We start from the raw sequence: 17243 nt of genomic DNA on the forward strand, positions 1-17243 counted from the left end.
TGTTGGCCAGGTTGGTCTCAGACTCATCTCTTTTCTTCACATTCTGATGAACTCTGAGTCAGGAAAGGGGAGCCTCCCTTGAAGGACTCACCAGGCGGTGCAGGGCAGGGTGCTGGCGCTGTAGCTAGTTGCCAGCTCAGGCATCTGGTCATGAAAGAGGCTAAGAAGGGTGCTATTTATGTATTCATTATGGTGACTACTTTAAAATGGGACCAGGAAAGATGATAAATGATCAAATTACGTCCCTGCACTAAAATCTCACCAGCCTATTTTGTGTATCTGGCCATCTATAAAAGTGGCTGGAAGAGGAGGGGAGGGAGAATTATGAGCTACCTCTAGACAAAGGGACAGCGTAGGGGTTGGAATGAAGCCATAATGAATTTTTTATTTCTATGTTCGCAAAAATAAAAGAGGATACCTTGAGAGATCAAAAGAGGGGCTGTCTGACCTAAGAGACTAGTTACTTGGTGCCTCGACCACATAATTAAAGTTGTGACTCTCTATTCTGACCCATGTTCGTTCTTCCCCGGCTCCTGCCCACTAGGTTATTGGACAGTATCCAGGGATCAGATATGCTTGGGCAACCAGAGAAGGTTTGGCCCACTGAGGTGCTCCCCATCTCGACTGCCACTGGCTGCCAGAAACAGCCAAGCACTAGTCCCCAGAATTCCTTCATGTGGGCCCATGCAGAGTGCGTGAGTCGGCACACTTCACGTGCTGTCATGTGAAAGACATGCTTCTGGGTTTCACTCCCTAGATGCCAGGCATGATCAGCATGACAGACCCTTGCCTGCCAAACGTTCACCTGGAGAGAATACTCACCTTAATTTCTACATAGTGAAAGGAACCTCAGCACACGCTGTGTGTTTCACTTGGGGATTACGGTAAGCAGTTGATTAGTATTCAGACTTACCTTTCACATGTAACATTTTTCTGCAGTTTTCTTTTCTCAATTACTTTGTTGGAAAAACACAGATAATTTGAGCCACACGCTGCCATATGTAATTCAACTTCAGTCGGTGAAATATACCACTTAGCATCCTTCATTTTGGAATTGAGTACTGAAACTGAGACAAATTACAGTGAAGAATACTGACACTGGCCAGGGGTGGAGTTCTCCACCACTTACTTGGAAAGAGAATAATGAAACTAGATTATCATAGAAGAGAATGTTTTTGAAGATTTCACCTGAACAAAAGAATCTTTAAGTGTGATACATGAGAGAAAGTTCAGTTCATTGTGATAAACTTTTTGGATAGGAGCACATCTAAATGAAATTGGTAGCACAAAAGAATGTTACTGCAGAGCTATAGAAACCTATAACAATATCTTGTAATAAATTATTTAAGAATTTCATAGTATTTCTGAGCCTCAGGATGTGGGAGGAAAATGAAACAATGAAAATTATGTCGCAGAGCTTTATACTTTTATACATATTTGACAGACATCTGTAGTGTCTGTTTCATCAGATGGCATTAAGGAGGTGAGGTGCCAGATAACAGCCTCAAGGAAGGAACAGTGGACAAATTTGTGACTATTTTGCTTTCTGTTATCAAAGACAGTTGTTTAAAGTATAAGTTCTGTTGTAAGAAAAGCGCTTAGAAAATGAAAATCTGTCTGGATTTTAGAAAGCAAATATGTTACATAAAGGGGCTTCATTTGCTAATATTTGGCAGTTTGACTGTGGGGGAGATGTAAAATAGAAAGCAGAACTTTATGATTGCCATTCCTTACGATAATGGCCTTGATACTGATTTTAGCCTTGACAAGGGATTGTTGAGTGTTTTGTATGTCTGGTATGCATTGCAGACTTACTTGTGGCCAGAGCTTGAAATGGGACAGACACCATTGCAGTTGTGAAAACAGTTAAATGTACCACAGTCCAGAAAGACAAATTCCCAAGTATATTGTCATATGTGATGGGATAAAAAGTTTTCTCTTAAGTAATATTATTTTATTTTTTACTTGGCTTGTATTATCCAGTGAATTTATAAAATTTTTAATATTCATAGTATATAAAGAAATTTTTTTTTTTTTTTTTTTTTTTTTTAAAGACAGAGTTTCTGTCTCGTTACCCAGGCTGGAGTGCAATGGCGCGATCTCGGCTCACCGCAACCTCCACCTCCTGGGTTCAGGCAACTCTCCTGCCTCAGCCTCCTGAGTAGCTGGGATTACAGGCATGCGCTACCATGCCCAGCTAATTTTTTTGTATTTTTAGTAGAGACAGTATTTCACCATGTTGACCAGGCTAGTCTCAATCTCTTGACCTTGTGATCCACCCGCCTCGGCCTCCCAAAGTGCTGGGATTACAGGCATGAGCCACCGTGCCCGGCCTATAAAAACATTTTTAGTTTTATCATTTATCATGTGATATTACATGCTTTAACTTGCTGTAAATTAGCTTTGTAAAAACATTAATACAGTTTTTTTTGTGTGTGTGGGGGGGGAAGACAGGGTCTTGTTGGAGTACAGTGGCGTGATCATGGCTCACTGCAACCTCAGCTTCCTGCGTAGCTGGACCTACAGGTGCATGGCACCATACCCAGCTAACTTTTTGTATTTTTTATAGAGACAGGATTTTGCCATGTTGCCCAAGCTGGCCTCAAACTCCTGGGCTGAAGCAATCCACTTACCTTGGCCTTCTGAAGTACTGGAATTAGAGGAGTGAGCCTCTGCACCTGGCCTTAATCAACACAGAGTTTTAAATGAAATATTTTTGCTTCGGGCCTTAGGTTGCATATTGCATTTATGACCTGATGTTAAACATTCTTATAATTTACTCTTTAAGAAACCAGCTGGATTATATTTAATAATTTCTTTGTTCTTTTTCTAAGTTATAAATAAGAAGTTTTAGGTAGCTAAGTGTAAGCACATTTCAAATAACATACTGGAGACTTTAATAGTCTTCATGCTATCTACAAAAAAATAAATTATATATTCAATGTATGTTCTCTAACATTTTTTCAAATATTAGGGATGTCTTGAGGTGCTATGTTAGAATTTCAGCCAAAAAAGTCATGGTATAAAGCATCTTGAGACAAATTTATAGAATTGTCATTTTACATATTTCCCTTTGTTTTTCAACATCCTTGCTTTCCCATCTTATTTAAGTTGACAGATAATTGTAGAGTACAATGTGAATTTTTGTAAATGTATACAAGGTGGAATGATTATGTGAAGTTCATCTAGCCTATCCCTTACCTCACATCACTTTTATGGCTAGGCATTTGACGTTTTTTCTTAGAAACTTCGGAATCTGTACAGCTTATTATTGTTAGCTGTGGTCACCATGCTGTGCCGACCTCGGGAACTTACTCCTCTTGTGCATAAGATGAAACTTTGCACCCTTTGACCAACATCTCCCCACTTCTCCCCCCAGCCCAGGCCTCTGGTAACCCCCATTGTACTCTATTACTATGAGTTTGACTTTTTATTTTTTATTTTTTTGAGAGAAAAAAAGAGAGAAAGAAAAAAAAGAATGAAAGAGAGAAAGAGGTAGAGAAAGGAGAGAGAACAGGAGTCTTGCTTTATTGCCCAGGCTAGAATGCAGTCTAAAAATGGGTATAGAAAACCTCTTTTTATGCCAATAATTGTGCTTAATAATGGAGACAGGAAGGAATAAGGGAGGAAAATAACAAGCAGCCAGCTAATGTTTCATTTAAACCCGTGAAATGCTATGTAATTACTGAGATGTGATGTACTTTCAATTATGTAGTCACTTTTAGAGTAGGTGTGATGTGGTACTGATAAGAATGTATGTTTTGTGGATTTGGGGAGGAAAGTTCTATAAATGTTTATTAGGTTTACTTGTTCCAGGTCTGAGTTCAAGTCCTGAATATCCTTGTTAATTTTCTGTTTCGTTGATCTGTCTAATATTGACAATGTGATGTTGAAGTCTCCTACTATTGTTGTGTGGGAGTCTAAGTCTCTTTATAAGTCATTAATAACTTGCCTTATGTATCTGGGTGCTCTTGTATTGGGTGCGTATATATTTAGGATAGTTCTTGTTGCATTGATCCTTTTACCATTATATAATATCCTTCTTTGCCTCTTTTGATCTCTGTTGCTTTAAAGTCTATTTTATCAGAGGCGAGAATTGCAACTCCTGCTTTTTATTTATTTATTTTTCTCTCTCCATTTGGTTGGTAAATCTTCCTCCATCCCTTTGTTTTGAGTCTTTGTGTATCCTTGCATGTGAGATGAGTCTGGATGCAGTATACCGATGGGTTGTGGTTTTTTATCCAATTTGCCTGTCTGTGTCTTTTGACTGGGGCATTTAGTCCATTTAAATTTAGGTTTAATAATAATATATGTGAGTTTAATGTTGCCATATGATGCTAGCTGGCTGTTTTGCCCATTAGTTGATGTAGATTCTTCATTATGTTGATGCTCTTTACCTTTTGGTATATTTTTGGAAAGGCTGGTACTGGTTTTTCCTTTCTATGTGTAGTGCTTCTTTCAGAAGCTCCTGTAAAGCAGGCTTAGTGGTGTTGAAATCTCTGAGTACTTGCTTGTTCACAAATATTTTATTTTTCCTTTACTTATGAAGCTTAATTTGGCTGGATATGAAATTCTGGGTTGAAAGTTCTTTTCTTTAAAGATGTTGAATATTGGCCCCCACTCTCTTCTGGCTTGTAGGGTTTCTGCTAAGAGATCTGCTGTGAGTCTGATGGGCTTCCCTTTGTGGGTAACCTGACTTTTCTCCCTGGCTGCCCTCAGTATTTTCTCCTTCATTTCAACCCTGGTGAATCTGGCAATTATGTGCCTTGAGGTTGGTCTTCTTGAGGAATATCTTTGTTGTGTTCTCTGTATTTCCTGGACTTGAATATTGGCCTGCCTTGCTAGGTTGGGGAAGTTTTCCTGGATAATATCCTGAAAAATATTTTCCAACTTGGATTCATTCTCTTCGTCACATTCAGGTACACCTATCAAACATAGATTAGGTCTTTTCACATAGTCCCATATTTCTTGGAGGCTTTGTTCATTCCTTTTTACCCTTTTTTCTCTAATCTTGCCTTCTCATTTTATTTCATTGAGTTGATCTTCGACCTCTGATATCCTTTCTTCTGCTTGGTCAATTTGACTGTTAAAACTTGTGCATACTTCACAAAGTTCTCGTATTGTGTTTTTCAGCTCCATCAATTCACTTATATTCCTCTCTAAATTGTCTATTCTCGTTAGCATTTCGTCAAACCTTTTTTCAAGGTTCTTAGTTTCTGGGCATTGGGCTACAACATGTTCTTTTAGTTCACAGAAGTTTCTTATTAGCCACCTTCTGAAGCCTGATTCTGATAATTCATCACACTCATTCTCCATCAGGTCTTGTTCCCTTGCTGATGAGGAGCTGCTATCCCTTGAAGGAGGAGAGGCATTCTGGTTTCGGATGTTTTCAGCCTTTTTGTGCTGGTTTCTTCCCATCTTTGTGGATTTATCCATCTGTCATCTTTGTAATTGCTGACTTTCAGATTGGGTCTCTGAGTGGACATCCAGCTTGGTGGTGGTGATGTTATTTCTGTTTGTTTTCCTTTGGCGGACACCCCTCCCCCACAGAGCTGAACTGTGCTTCCTGTGAAACTCTCAACCATCAGCGTTTCCAGTTGCTGTTTTTTTTTTGTGGGGTTGGGACCAGCCGGCCAGATCATCTGGCTCCCCGCCTCAGAGCCCCATTTTTTTCTTTTCCTAATTGAATGGTCGATTCTCTCCCAGGTGCCCCAGTCACCCGCCGAAAAGGTGGCGGGATCTATGCAATTTCCCATGTGGTGACTGAGCCAGCTGAAACAGCAGCGTTGAGATTCATGGCACTTTTCTGCCCAGGAATCTCCCAGTCTGGCTCCCCGCTTCAGTCCCCTTTCAATCAGCTGAATGGGTGACGCTGCCTTCCCGGAGCTCCTAACGCCAACTAAAAGGGCACCCAGTCCGGTATACTCTGCACTGAGAACCACCACGCCAGGACACTGGCAAAACAGCCGTGCTGGCCAAAAGAGTCGCCCTGGCGACCCGTGGGGCTCCGCCGCTGGGAATCTCCTAGTCCATAGGCAACAAAAATTCTTCTGGAAGTCTGGCGTCCACTCAGTCCCTGCACCTTCACTGGGAGCTGCAATCCTGAGCTGCTGCTAGTCGGCCGTCTTGGACCTCTCTCTGAGTTTGACTTTTTAATATTCCACATATAAGTGAGATCATGCATTATTTGTCTTTTTGTACCTTAGTTCACTTAACATAATGTCCTCCAGGTTCATTGCCGTTATTGCAAATGACAGAATTTTCTTCTTTTTTATGGCTGACTAGTACTCCCATTTGTGTATATATACTACATTTTCTTTATCTGTTGATGGTCACTTAGGTGAATTACATATCTTGGCTAATGTGAAAAATGCTGTGATGGACCTGAGAGTGGGAGTGTGGATATCTCTTATTTCAGTTATTTTGGATATATATCCAGAAATGGGATTGCTCGATTATATGGCATTTCTATTTTTAAGTTTTCTAGTAGCGTCTCTACAGTTTTTCATAATAGCTGGACTAATTTAGACTCCCACCAGTGCACAGGAGCTGTCTTTTCTCCACACCCTCACCAACATCTATTTTTCGTGTTTTTGATGAAACAGGTTTGAGGCGATGCCTCATTGTGGTTTTACATTGTCTTTTCCCAATGATCGGTGATATTGGGCATCTTCTCATGAATCTTTTGACCGTTTATATGTCTTCTTTTGAAAAATTATCTACTCAAATCCTTTGCCCATTTTAAAATTGGGTTGTGTTCTTGATATTGAGTTGTTTCAGTTCCTTATATACTTTAGAGATTAACCCCTTATCCGATGTATGGTTTACAAATGTGTTCTCCCACTTTGTGGGTTTTTCTCTTTATTGATCATTTCCTGTGCTATGCAGAAGACTTTTAGTTTGATGCAATCCCATTTGTCTACATTGTGCATTTAGGATCATGTCTACCACTTGCTTCTCTCTTTCATCAGGGATCTATTAGGTTTGCAAGTGAAATAACATGACTAAGAAACAGTGGAAAACTCGATAATGTCAAACTGTCACAGACTAGCAGCGTAGTGAAGATGCAGGTCAATGACTGAGTCATGAGTGTGGGCCTTTGCCCCCACAACCTTAAAGAATGCTCGCTGAAAAATAGGAGACTATCAGTAACTTCCTGGTAAAGGGAAATGTAGTGTGGTCATTCCTTCTGTTACCGATTTTTTAAAAATGGAAATTGAAACAGATGCCGAAATCACCTGTAATCTCTAAGTCTTCTGGAAACACATGTGGATCCTGGGATTTGCGAATCATCATTTGGGAGGTACTTCCTCTCCTCTCCTGAGCTGACCTCCCTCGCCAGCCTGGTTCCCTCCCGCTATTGTTCTGGCTTAGAGATTTCAAACCCTTTCTCCAGGGTTAGCAAAAATTGTAAATGTGTGACCAAGAGGAAGTGGGACAGGACAGGTCTGAATTGAGTCCTGAAAGATGGATGAATATTTGCCATATGGATAAGGAGGGATTGGGAGATAGAATTTTTAATCTCTTAAGGTTTATGAGAAGATTCTGGAAAAAATCTTTGCTTAATAACCGGTCATGTTCTGTGGATAGAGAAAATTACACCCTGATTAAAATGCTTACTGTACTTTTAAAGTTAGAGAAATATTCTTTCTAGGAGTGGGAGGGCAGAGGCAATTATTTAGTGTAAAAGCCTCTGCTTTTGGTTTTCATACCTGCCAGCTCTTCCTCCTACTGTCCACAGAGTTTAATAAAACTAAGTGCATTAAACTCCTTTTCAAAAATTCACATTTAGTCCCTCTAATTAGTCAACTTGATATGCCTAAAGTCTTGTGTGCCAAACGTTCTACTGGTGTGTTTTGTTTAGATAGGGAAGTTTTAAAGGAGAGGCAAATGGTCTTTGAGGAAACCACTTTATAGTTGGGTTCAGAAACTGAATTCCCTTCTTTTTAAATGTGTTTTAAATTTATATATATATATATATATACACACACACACACACACACACACACACACACACACATACACATATACACAATTTATATATATATAGAAATTGAAAGTATTACTTGAAATAGGCTGTGTATTAGGGGAGGGGGGCTGGGAAGCGGATAGGTTCTTGTGTTACGGTGTGGAATTGCTCAGCTCTGCTTGGGTCGTGTGTTCTCTTATGGCTGTTGTGTTTACTGTTGCAAGGCAATGGCATAGTAGTGATTTGTGTTGCAAGTATCTCAGTTTAACTTCTGCTACAAACAAAGCTTTTAGTCCTAAGAATTTCAGGAAAAAATGTGAAATTTGAATACACCATAATATGCATATTTTATAAGGTTTTTGAGGTATTCACTTTGTGTGTTGGTATTGATTGTTATTTGTGTCTATTGTACAGGGAAATTTTTAACCTCAGAACACAAATGTCAGATTCTGAACCTAGACTCTGAACTAAAAGACATAAGAAGTTTGTTCACAGAACACTTTAAATGTTACTGTAGTTTTTTTTAATAAAACACAGAGGCTCAATAACAGCTCACTAGATTTTTGTCATCTAGAAAAACTATAATGTTGTATATGAAGGCTTTCAGTTAGTTTAAAGGAAAATGATGAAAAGTAAATATAACTTTATATTCAATAATAAAATAAATATGCGTTTTAGTTTGAAGACATGGTAAAAACTTTTAAAGCAATAGTCAAGCTTAATTTTTTTTTTTTTTGAGATGGAGTTTCACTCTTGTTGCCCAAGGTGGAGTGCAGTGGCGTGATCTCAGCTCATTGCAACCCCTGCCTCCCGGGTTCAAGCGATTCTCCTGCCTAGTACCTGATTCTCCTCCTGAGTAGCTGGGATTACAAGCATGAACCACCATGCCAGGCTAATTTTGTATTTTTAGTAGAGATGTGGTTTCTCCATGTTCATCAGGCTGGTCTCGAACTCCCAACCTCAGGCGATCTGCCAGCCTTGGCCTCCCAAAGTGCTGGGATTATAAGCATGAACTAATGCACCCAACCTCAAGCCTAATTTTTAGAAAGAGTTCATTAACCCAGTTACATTTATTTTTATTGAAATAGTACCATTAATATTCTGTTCTAAATGTTACCTTTTTGCGAAGTATGCATTCATTGTTTTAACCTGTGCAGTTCCCTAAGAAAACTATTTTCACTAAGTCAATACTTTGAAAAATGTTTAAACTATTATTTCTGGGCTTTATTCCCATTCTTTTAATTCTTGATATAAAGAGAAATTCCTTTCAAATTACTGAGCATACATGGACATTTTATCTACCTATTCTTTCGTTAAAAAAGCCAGAGAGCTGCCACATATCCACTGTTGCTATCAGGTGTGCATGTCAAAATATTGCCTGTCAGGTTGTTAATTGAAATAGCGCTGAATGGAGCCAGCATTTTAAATAAAAGTGAGAGTAGGCAAAAAACTAAACTTTCTATTTACTAACCCAGAAAGACTAACACACATAACACTCTGACTAATGCAGATGAAATCCAGGAGCTAGGGCTCTTTCCTGTAATCCCAGCACTTTGGGAGGCCAAGATGGGAGGACCACCTGAAGCCTGGAGTTCAAGATCAGCCTGGGCAATACAGCAAGACTTCTGTCACTTCAAAAAGTTTTAAAAAATTAGTCAGGCATGGTGGTGCAGGCCTGTAGTCCCAGTTACCCTGGAGGCTATGAGGGCGGATTGCTTGAGTTCAGGAGTTCGAGGCTGCAGTGAGCCGTGATTGCACCACTGCACCCCAGCATGAGTGACAGAGTGAGATCTTGTCTCTGAAAAAAGAAAATACGTTTATTAGTGTCTTCTGTTTGCCAGGCTTTGTGCTAGATACAGTAATATAGCAGCGAATGAAACACTATGTCTGCCTTCCAAGTATTTAACGATCTAGTTGTGTATGATGGCAAGTAAGTGAGCAGATAATGATCCAGTATGATAAATGCTGCTAAAGAGGGAAGTCATGTTAGAAAATCAGGAAAAGTTTCCCAGTGGAAGAGGCAAGCAAGTTAACATCTCCCCTTGTTAGTGTTTCCTTCTTAAACATTCCATCAGAATCCATCAGAATACACTGAAGGAATAAAACTGATAAAAGATTTTTCCCATTTTGAAAAAAATCTTTAATTTGCTTCATAGTTCAGGAAAAAACAATGTTGTTTTGATTCAAAAGGTAACAGATTAAATGTGTTTGACCTGGTTTTTTTGTTTGTGGACTATTTCAGCTGAAGTTCTTATTATACTTTAAGATATGTGTTAAAACTTATATTTCTCCCCAAATCATACCCATTTAAAAATTCAAAAATTTAAAAATGTTAAAAAGTTTAAAATTTCAAAAATTAAACATAGGACTTTTTGTCCTATATTTTTACCATCCATTTTATATGTAAGTATATATAGATAATATACTCTTGTAGCTTAATGCAAAATAGATGTCCTTAAAGCAATTTGGTATTTATTTACAAATATGTCTGTACAGATTTTCTCCTGATTTGAAATTGCAATTTTATCATATATTTAGAGAGAAAAATGCCAAATCATGATAGGTTGCACTGGATTTCATATAAAGCTGTTCAGAGCAGTGCAAGAGTCTTAGCGGACTCAATGTTTTTCCTACTTCGTGTTCTTCCATGTAAACCTGATCGGAGAAAATTTGTCATCACTTTTTCCTTTACAGAAACGATAGCAAGTCAGCATCCATTTGTAGCTACTGGTTCATCTCAAATCTTTAGCCTCTTCTACTTTTTTTTTAATGGTCTTTGTCATGTTTCATCCTAAATTTATATCTCTAGCCGCATCTCCCCTTGTCAACTTCAATTGTTCATTCTTAGTCTTTGCTTGGATTTCAAATTTAACCTAACCAAAACAGATCTGTGGGACTTCCTCTCAACTCCCTATAACCAATCTGGTTCCTGTGAAATTCTTCCTCATCTTAATAAATGGTAGCTATGATAGTCCATTTGTTTAGGCCAAAAACTCGAGTATTATCCTTAATTCCATTCATTCCCCATAAGCAGTCCTGCAGTAAGTCCTGTTGGCTGTGTACCCACTTCTCCCACCACTGACATCCAAGTCACCGGCATCTGTCACCTGGGCTCTAGCAGTGACCTCCTAACCATTTTCTCTACTTCCATTCACCTTCTTATAGCCCATTCTCTATACAACAGCCAGAACAAGCCTTTTAAGCAGAAGTCAGATTTCTTTATGCCTCGGCCCAAAACCCAGTGGCTTTCTATCTCCTTCTGGACAAAATCCAGCATGGCAGTGAGGCCCCGAATGATCTGGCTCTGTCTTTGATCTGGTATTTGCCCTTTGCTTACCGACTGCTTTGGTCAGAGTAGCCTCTTTGCTGTTCCTCTGTCACCAAGGGCATTCCTAGCTTAGGGCCTTTGCACTTGCTCCTTCTCCTGATACGAACCTTCATCACCTATGTATTTACACACGTCCATTTCAGCAGTCCCTCAGGTCACTGCTTAAATGTCAGTTTATCCTAAAGGGCTTTCTTGACAACCGTCTCTCTGCAAGGACCTTGTTTCTCTGTTTGGTATTTATCTACATGTGACAGTTTTCTATCATTGGGTTTGTTTTTTCTTTTAAATCCATCTCTTCAGCTAGAACTTGAGCTCCAGGAAGGCAGGAACTTTGGTTCTTTCTTCACTGCTCTTTCCCTAGCACCTGTCTGAAGCAGTGATGTATAGCCAGGATTTAGATTTCCTGATTGTGGTCCAGTGCTCTTTCCATGGTTCTGTGTGGCTTCATACGTCAATTTTATTTCACAAAAGAGGTTTTTAAGTTTCTTGAGCACAGTGGCTGCATTTTTTATTGCTCTTGCTCCATCTCCACATTAAGACATAGGACTGTGCCATACACCCAGCGATGGACTCCTAGAGAATGCCGTGGCTCGGCTAAATGGCTTCCAGTGCCCCCTGTGGCCTTCATCAACGTGGATCACAGGCTCACTCAGGGTATACTTCTCATTTCGTAGGAGTAAGAGACAAGTGGTTCTTACTCAACAGATACACAGTGGCATTTGGAACCTGCATGCTGTTTGACTGAAAAATCATGTATGGTAGAGATCTAGTTTTCAATAAATAGCTTGCTTGTATTCTGAATTTTGAACATTTCATGTAATTGTAACTTGAGGTGTAGTGGATAATGAGACCGAAATTAATAGTTCCTGTGGTGGTTTAAGTCTCTTTTTTTCTTCCCAGGAGGTTGTTATTTCTACACGTAGCCACCTGATGTTCTTAGTGGGAGTATATCCCAGATAAATTCTATTGTAAATCAAAGAGTATTCATGTTTGGCTTGAATCTTTCCTAAGCAACTACGAAGACGCTCCTACATTTGATTTTGAAAATTTTTATTCTCTTGGCTGTGAAATTTAAGTGACTCTAGTAATATTGATGGTTTTCCTCCTTGTTTTTACAGGTGATCTGCAACTCTTTCACCATCTGTAATGCAGAGATGCAGGAAGTTGGTGTTGGCCTATATCCTAGGTATAGTGTATGGTGCTTCATTTACTGGAAGACACAGCTTTCCTTCCCACCTAAATCCCCAGCCCTTTGTGGGTAGTTAGAAAGGCAGTTGCAGCAGCTGGTTCAAGAGCCAAGCTTAAAACTTAGCAGTAAATTACAAAAAAAAATGGAAAATGTTAAGTTTAAAGAAAATAATTTTATAACCCCACAATATATGCTGTGGTATTAACAAAGAGGTAGATCTCAGATCTAAATTCTTGTTCTCAAGGGGACTGTGGGTGAAGAAGTTGAGGGCTGTGGGTGCTAATTAACCATCAGGCTGATCTTTGGTTATCACCTCACCCCTCCACTGATCTCATTTCCCAATTTCCTGAGCTGAAGCACGTGATTATTTCACCAGATTCACCATACACATCAGTTGGGTTCATTTTGTATTTTGAGTTGGTATACAGTGAACTCTGTCACTCGTGGAGGCAAGAAAACTCCCAGGCTCTGGCCCCTGAATGCTTTTTGCTGAGCTGACCCTCATCGCTGAGCTATGAAACTCTTTCCACAAGCACTACAGTCACTCCCAGTTCCGTTTGGTTTTTATGCCATAAGAGTGTAAATACAAATGTAGACTTTCTAATAATTGTGAATCTAAGAATCCAGCCTTTTTTCTTATTTCTCACCATTGTGATTAACCATAGGTCAGGTCTATTGGTAGTGGTTCTCAAAAAGCAGTAATATTGAATGATTCAAAGCGTGGGCTCTGAGTTCAGGCCACATGGTCCAAATTCTGTCACCACTTACTGGTTGTATGTTCTTGAGCAAGTCATTTAATTTCTGTGTATTAGTCTCTTGCCCGGTAAATGATCCTCATAAGACTGTTGTGAGGATTAAATGTAAGAAAGTTTCCACATAATAAGTGCTCATTCTAATTAGTATCAATTGATGAGAGCAGCTTAAATCCATTTTGTTTCCCAGATGGTAAAAAATGTACCTCCCAGGTAATAAAATGACTGGACGATGGCCCAGGGTGCATCACAATGTAGCTGGCAAAATAACATCAGCTGTCTATTTAAGAGGAAATATTTCTAATTAATCTTCACTGTGGATGTTCTAGCAAAGACAGCCATTTCTCCAAAGGAGCTCAACGAATGAGATCCTATGGGAAAGGCCGATGGTATCTTGACTGCTGCATCCCATTATCTCTGAGAGTATTTTTTTTTCTTTTTTTTTTTCTTTTTTTTGTGGGATGGAATCTTGCTCTGTCACTCAGATTGGAGTGGTGTGATCTTGGCTCACTGCAACCTCTGCTTTGCTGGTTCAGTCAATTCTGCTGCCTCAGCCTCCCAAGTAGTTGCAACTACAGGCATGTGCCACCACGTTCGGCTAATTTTTTTGTATTTTTAATAGAGACAGGGTTTCACCATGTTGATCAGGCTGGTCTCGAACTGCTGACCTCAAATGATCCACTCACCTCAGCCTCCCAAAGTGCTGGGATTACAGGTGTGAGCCACTGCATCCAGCCCTCTCAGAGTATTTCTTTGTGAGTCAGTTTTTTTCCCCACCTTCATTTTGGGTTGCCTTCTTGGCTACTATCTAATCAGCCAGCTATGCCCTAATCCCCAAAAAGGACTTCGAATTTTTTTTTTATTATTAAATGATAGAATTCCCTAATTACCCTGCATCTTGGGGAGAATTGAACTTCACAGGAAATGCGCTAGTGACAGTTCTGTGAATGCACCCCAAATACTCCATTCCTGGTGTCCTGTCGACCCTACCTCTGCTGCCCACCCAAAGTAAGGTGTGTTTTACCCACTGCATTTGTTAAATTTAGTTATTTGACCCTACCTGCTGAGCTGTGACAGTCTTCCCCTTTTTTTTTCCAGTATCTCCTTGCTCAATCACAGCTGTGACCCCAACTGTTCAGTTGTGTTTAATGGGCCCCACCTCTTACTGCGAGCCGTCCGAGACATCGAGGTGGGAGAGGAGGTAAGGAAACCCATGCTTCCCACTACCTGGCTTCTTTCCTATCAAAGTCCCTCTCAGCTTGGCCCAGCCCTAAAACTGATTCTGCCAGAGGGGGCAACTTTGCATTGTCCTTCTGCCAGTGAGAATATTCATAGTATAGTCACCTCTCCCCAGCAATCTATCATTTCTTCTCCCAAATTACAAATGGGCTAAATTTTTAGGGGAGAGGTCACCATATTTCTGGATGATGACAGCTCCTTTCCTATGTGTGTGAGAGAGAGGTGTTTATGTGTGAGACAGAGGGTGTGTGTTCTTTATGCACATGCAGGGACATCATTAAATCTCCTTGGTAGCGACAGCTCAGCAGCCTCTCATATCCTGCCATGGGCAGGGAGGGCATCCCAGCTTGTGAATGGGATCCCCAAGACTTATTTACTCGAAAGGCCACTGATTGCATTTTGAAGGTAGTTATGCATATTTACTTTGTGTTAATAAAGCAAACAACTTAATACTCTTTCAGGCTGACTTTGGGACTTTACAAACCCATCTGCATGTCTGAGTGATCATTTAAGCAAAGAGGCAAAGGGAATAGAGGGCAGGGAGGCTGGCCTCCAGCAGTGAACTGGTCTTGACCTCTCCACTGTTACAGGCTGCCCAGCCAGCCTCTTTTGGTGAAGAACCTTCTCACAAGGCAGCTGCAAATGGGCTGCTCTGGGGCTCTGAACCTAAGCCTGTGCTGGTTTGCACAGTGATTACCCATGCTGAGTTCCGAGTTACAGATAATTTACTCTTTCTAGAACCCAGTTTCCTTCTCCTTTCCAATTTGCTAAAGTGGATATTTATTGCAAAGAAAAACAATATCAAAAGCTTTTATTGCATTTATGTAGCACTCAGCCAGTAAAACCTAAACTCAGAGGTACCATATTTTATGTAGACAGGGATTGGTTTTGACAAGATTCTCCCCAAAGTGATTTTCCGTGGAATGAACCACTTCTTACATAACTACTTGCTAAATTTCCAGATTTTAGGACCAGTGTGTGAAATATACTGGGATATATGTCATTGAGATGGCGAATTTAGATTGTTTTTTTCCCCTGGGGCCATAAACGACTTCAAGACAGGCAAGAAATGGAACCACTTTCTATTTTCAGCAAGAGTGGCTGCTGCTGTTGTCAATGATGATGATGTTTTTGCAAATTAAGGAATCAAGCAACTTGACAAAAACAATTTGAATTGGTTGGAATTTTCAAAAACAAAGATTCTTAAATTTTCGTGGAGTTGGCTGCCAGGTTTCTCCATGGTTGGTTTTCTCTTAGTTGAGTGAAACACCTTGTCTTTCGGTGCTGCTTTGACTTTTCACATCTTTCTCCTTCCATCTCTGGAGCAACAAGCAAATCCTTCCTCTTGCCAAATACAAAACATTTCCACTCAGTGTAAAGCCCTTCAGACTCGGGTATTTTCCCCTCTGGCACCTAGCAAGGCATCTTCTCAACAAAAAGAAGATTGTCCCCACAGGCCCTTCGTATATACCAGCTTATTCAGAGAGTAAACATTTCTCCATTCCATTTTGTAGGTCTAGCTGAACAGCGCTTCCCCTGCTTCATCGTCCCTCTCTCCGTCCACTGTGTCTGTCTGTTGTAATGTTATATGCCCTTCAAGGCCCTTTGTCAATGTGTCTCCCAGATTTCATCTGTTGGAAACTTTATCCCCAAATTCTTGTTGATGATTTGTGGAGGTGGCGTCTTTGGGGAGTAATTTAGATTAGGTAAGGTTATCAGGGTGGGAACCCCATGATGGGATTGGTGGCTTTATAGGAAGGGGATGCTCCTGCCATCTCATCATGTGGTGCTCTCCGCCGTGTTATGAGGCAGCAGGAAGGCCCTCCCCAGATGCCGGTGCCATGCTCTGTATGTCGGCAAGTTTGGGAGAATGAGGGTCAGGGCAATGTAGTAGTTCAGGGAAGAGATAACAATGGCAGCCTGAAGTGGGGGGAGGTCAGGTGGTGGCTTGTGATAGGGTATCTGAGAAATGTAATATTTAGAAAGTAAAATTAGCAGGATTTGTGAAGCAAGAAGAGGCTAAATGATACTCAGGTTTTACTTTAAAAGGAAGTGGTATTTTTTAGGCTTTTTTCCAGTTTAGAGCCAGTATTAACAGAAAAACTTGTAATTGATCATGTGATTCTAGAAATGAAACAAGGTCTAATTTTAATTTGATCATCTTCCCCACTGAGTTGCAGACCATGAAAAGATGGCTTCATGGAAAAGGAGTTCATTTTGTCTTGAGATTCTAATGTAAGCAATGTATTCGAGACCTAGAAAATCACTGCTCTAGTGTCAGAAATGATTGACTGCATTTTCCATAAGAGCTGCACTAAAATGGCAAAACAGTGGTCAGTGGCTTTAATACTTTAATGCAGTTTTGTTCTGTGCCATTAAGGTATCAACTGATCAATGGCCAAGTTTAAGATACATGTTCCCACTAAATGAGCCCTGCATTTAGCGAGCAGATTACAACTGGTGAGTCTTTAATAAAGGTTTTTATCTTTGGCTAATAACATGATTTTAGCTGTCATTACCAGTTAGTAATCTGGCTGTTTTTTCTCAAAAATATGAATAAAACATTTTTGCCATTGAGCCCTTCAGAGTTGATATTTTGCAGACTTCATTGGCACAAAAGAAGCACAAAAATGGGTCACTTTCTCTGAGGTAATGGGGCAGTCCCCATAGGAAGAGGTGTATTTGAGCCCAGCTTGAAGCATGAGAGACTCTCAGTAAGCTGAGTTTGGAGGAGAGGCTAGGCATAGACAGTGACGCCAGACACAT

General features: G+C 40.1%; 1 protein-coding gene across 5 annotated transcripts in view; it reads left to right on the plus strand.

The window, feature by feature from the left end:
- The window catches only part of SMYD3 (SET and MYND domain containing 3), a 713156-nt gene that overhangs the window by 545241 nt on the left and 150672 nt on the right, over positions 1-17243 (plus strand). For all 5 annotated transcript variants that reach the window (XM_017531923.2, XM_017531925.1, XM_037739817.1 and 2 more), the window contains 2 exons: positions 12416-12483; positions 14337-14439. In XM_017531923.2, the coding sequence (XP_017387412.1) occupies positions 12416-12483; positions 14337-14439 (171 nt within the window). The remainder of the gene's footprint in view (positions 1-12415; positions 12484-14336; positions 14440-17243) is intronic.

This window comes from Cebus imitator, unplaced genomic scaffold, assembly GCF_001604975.1.
Source record: "Cebus imitator isolate Cc_AM_T3 unplaced genomic scaffold, Cebus_imitator-1.0 Scaffold75, whole genome shotgun sequence".
NCBI classification, from domain to species: domain Eukaryota; kingdom Metazoa; phylum Chordata; class Mammalia; order Primates; family Cebidae; genus Cebus; species Cebus imitator.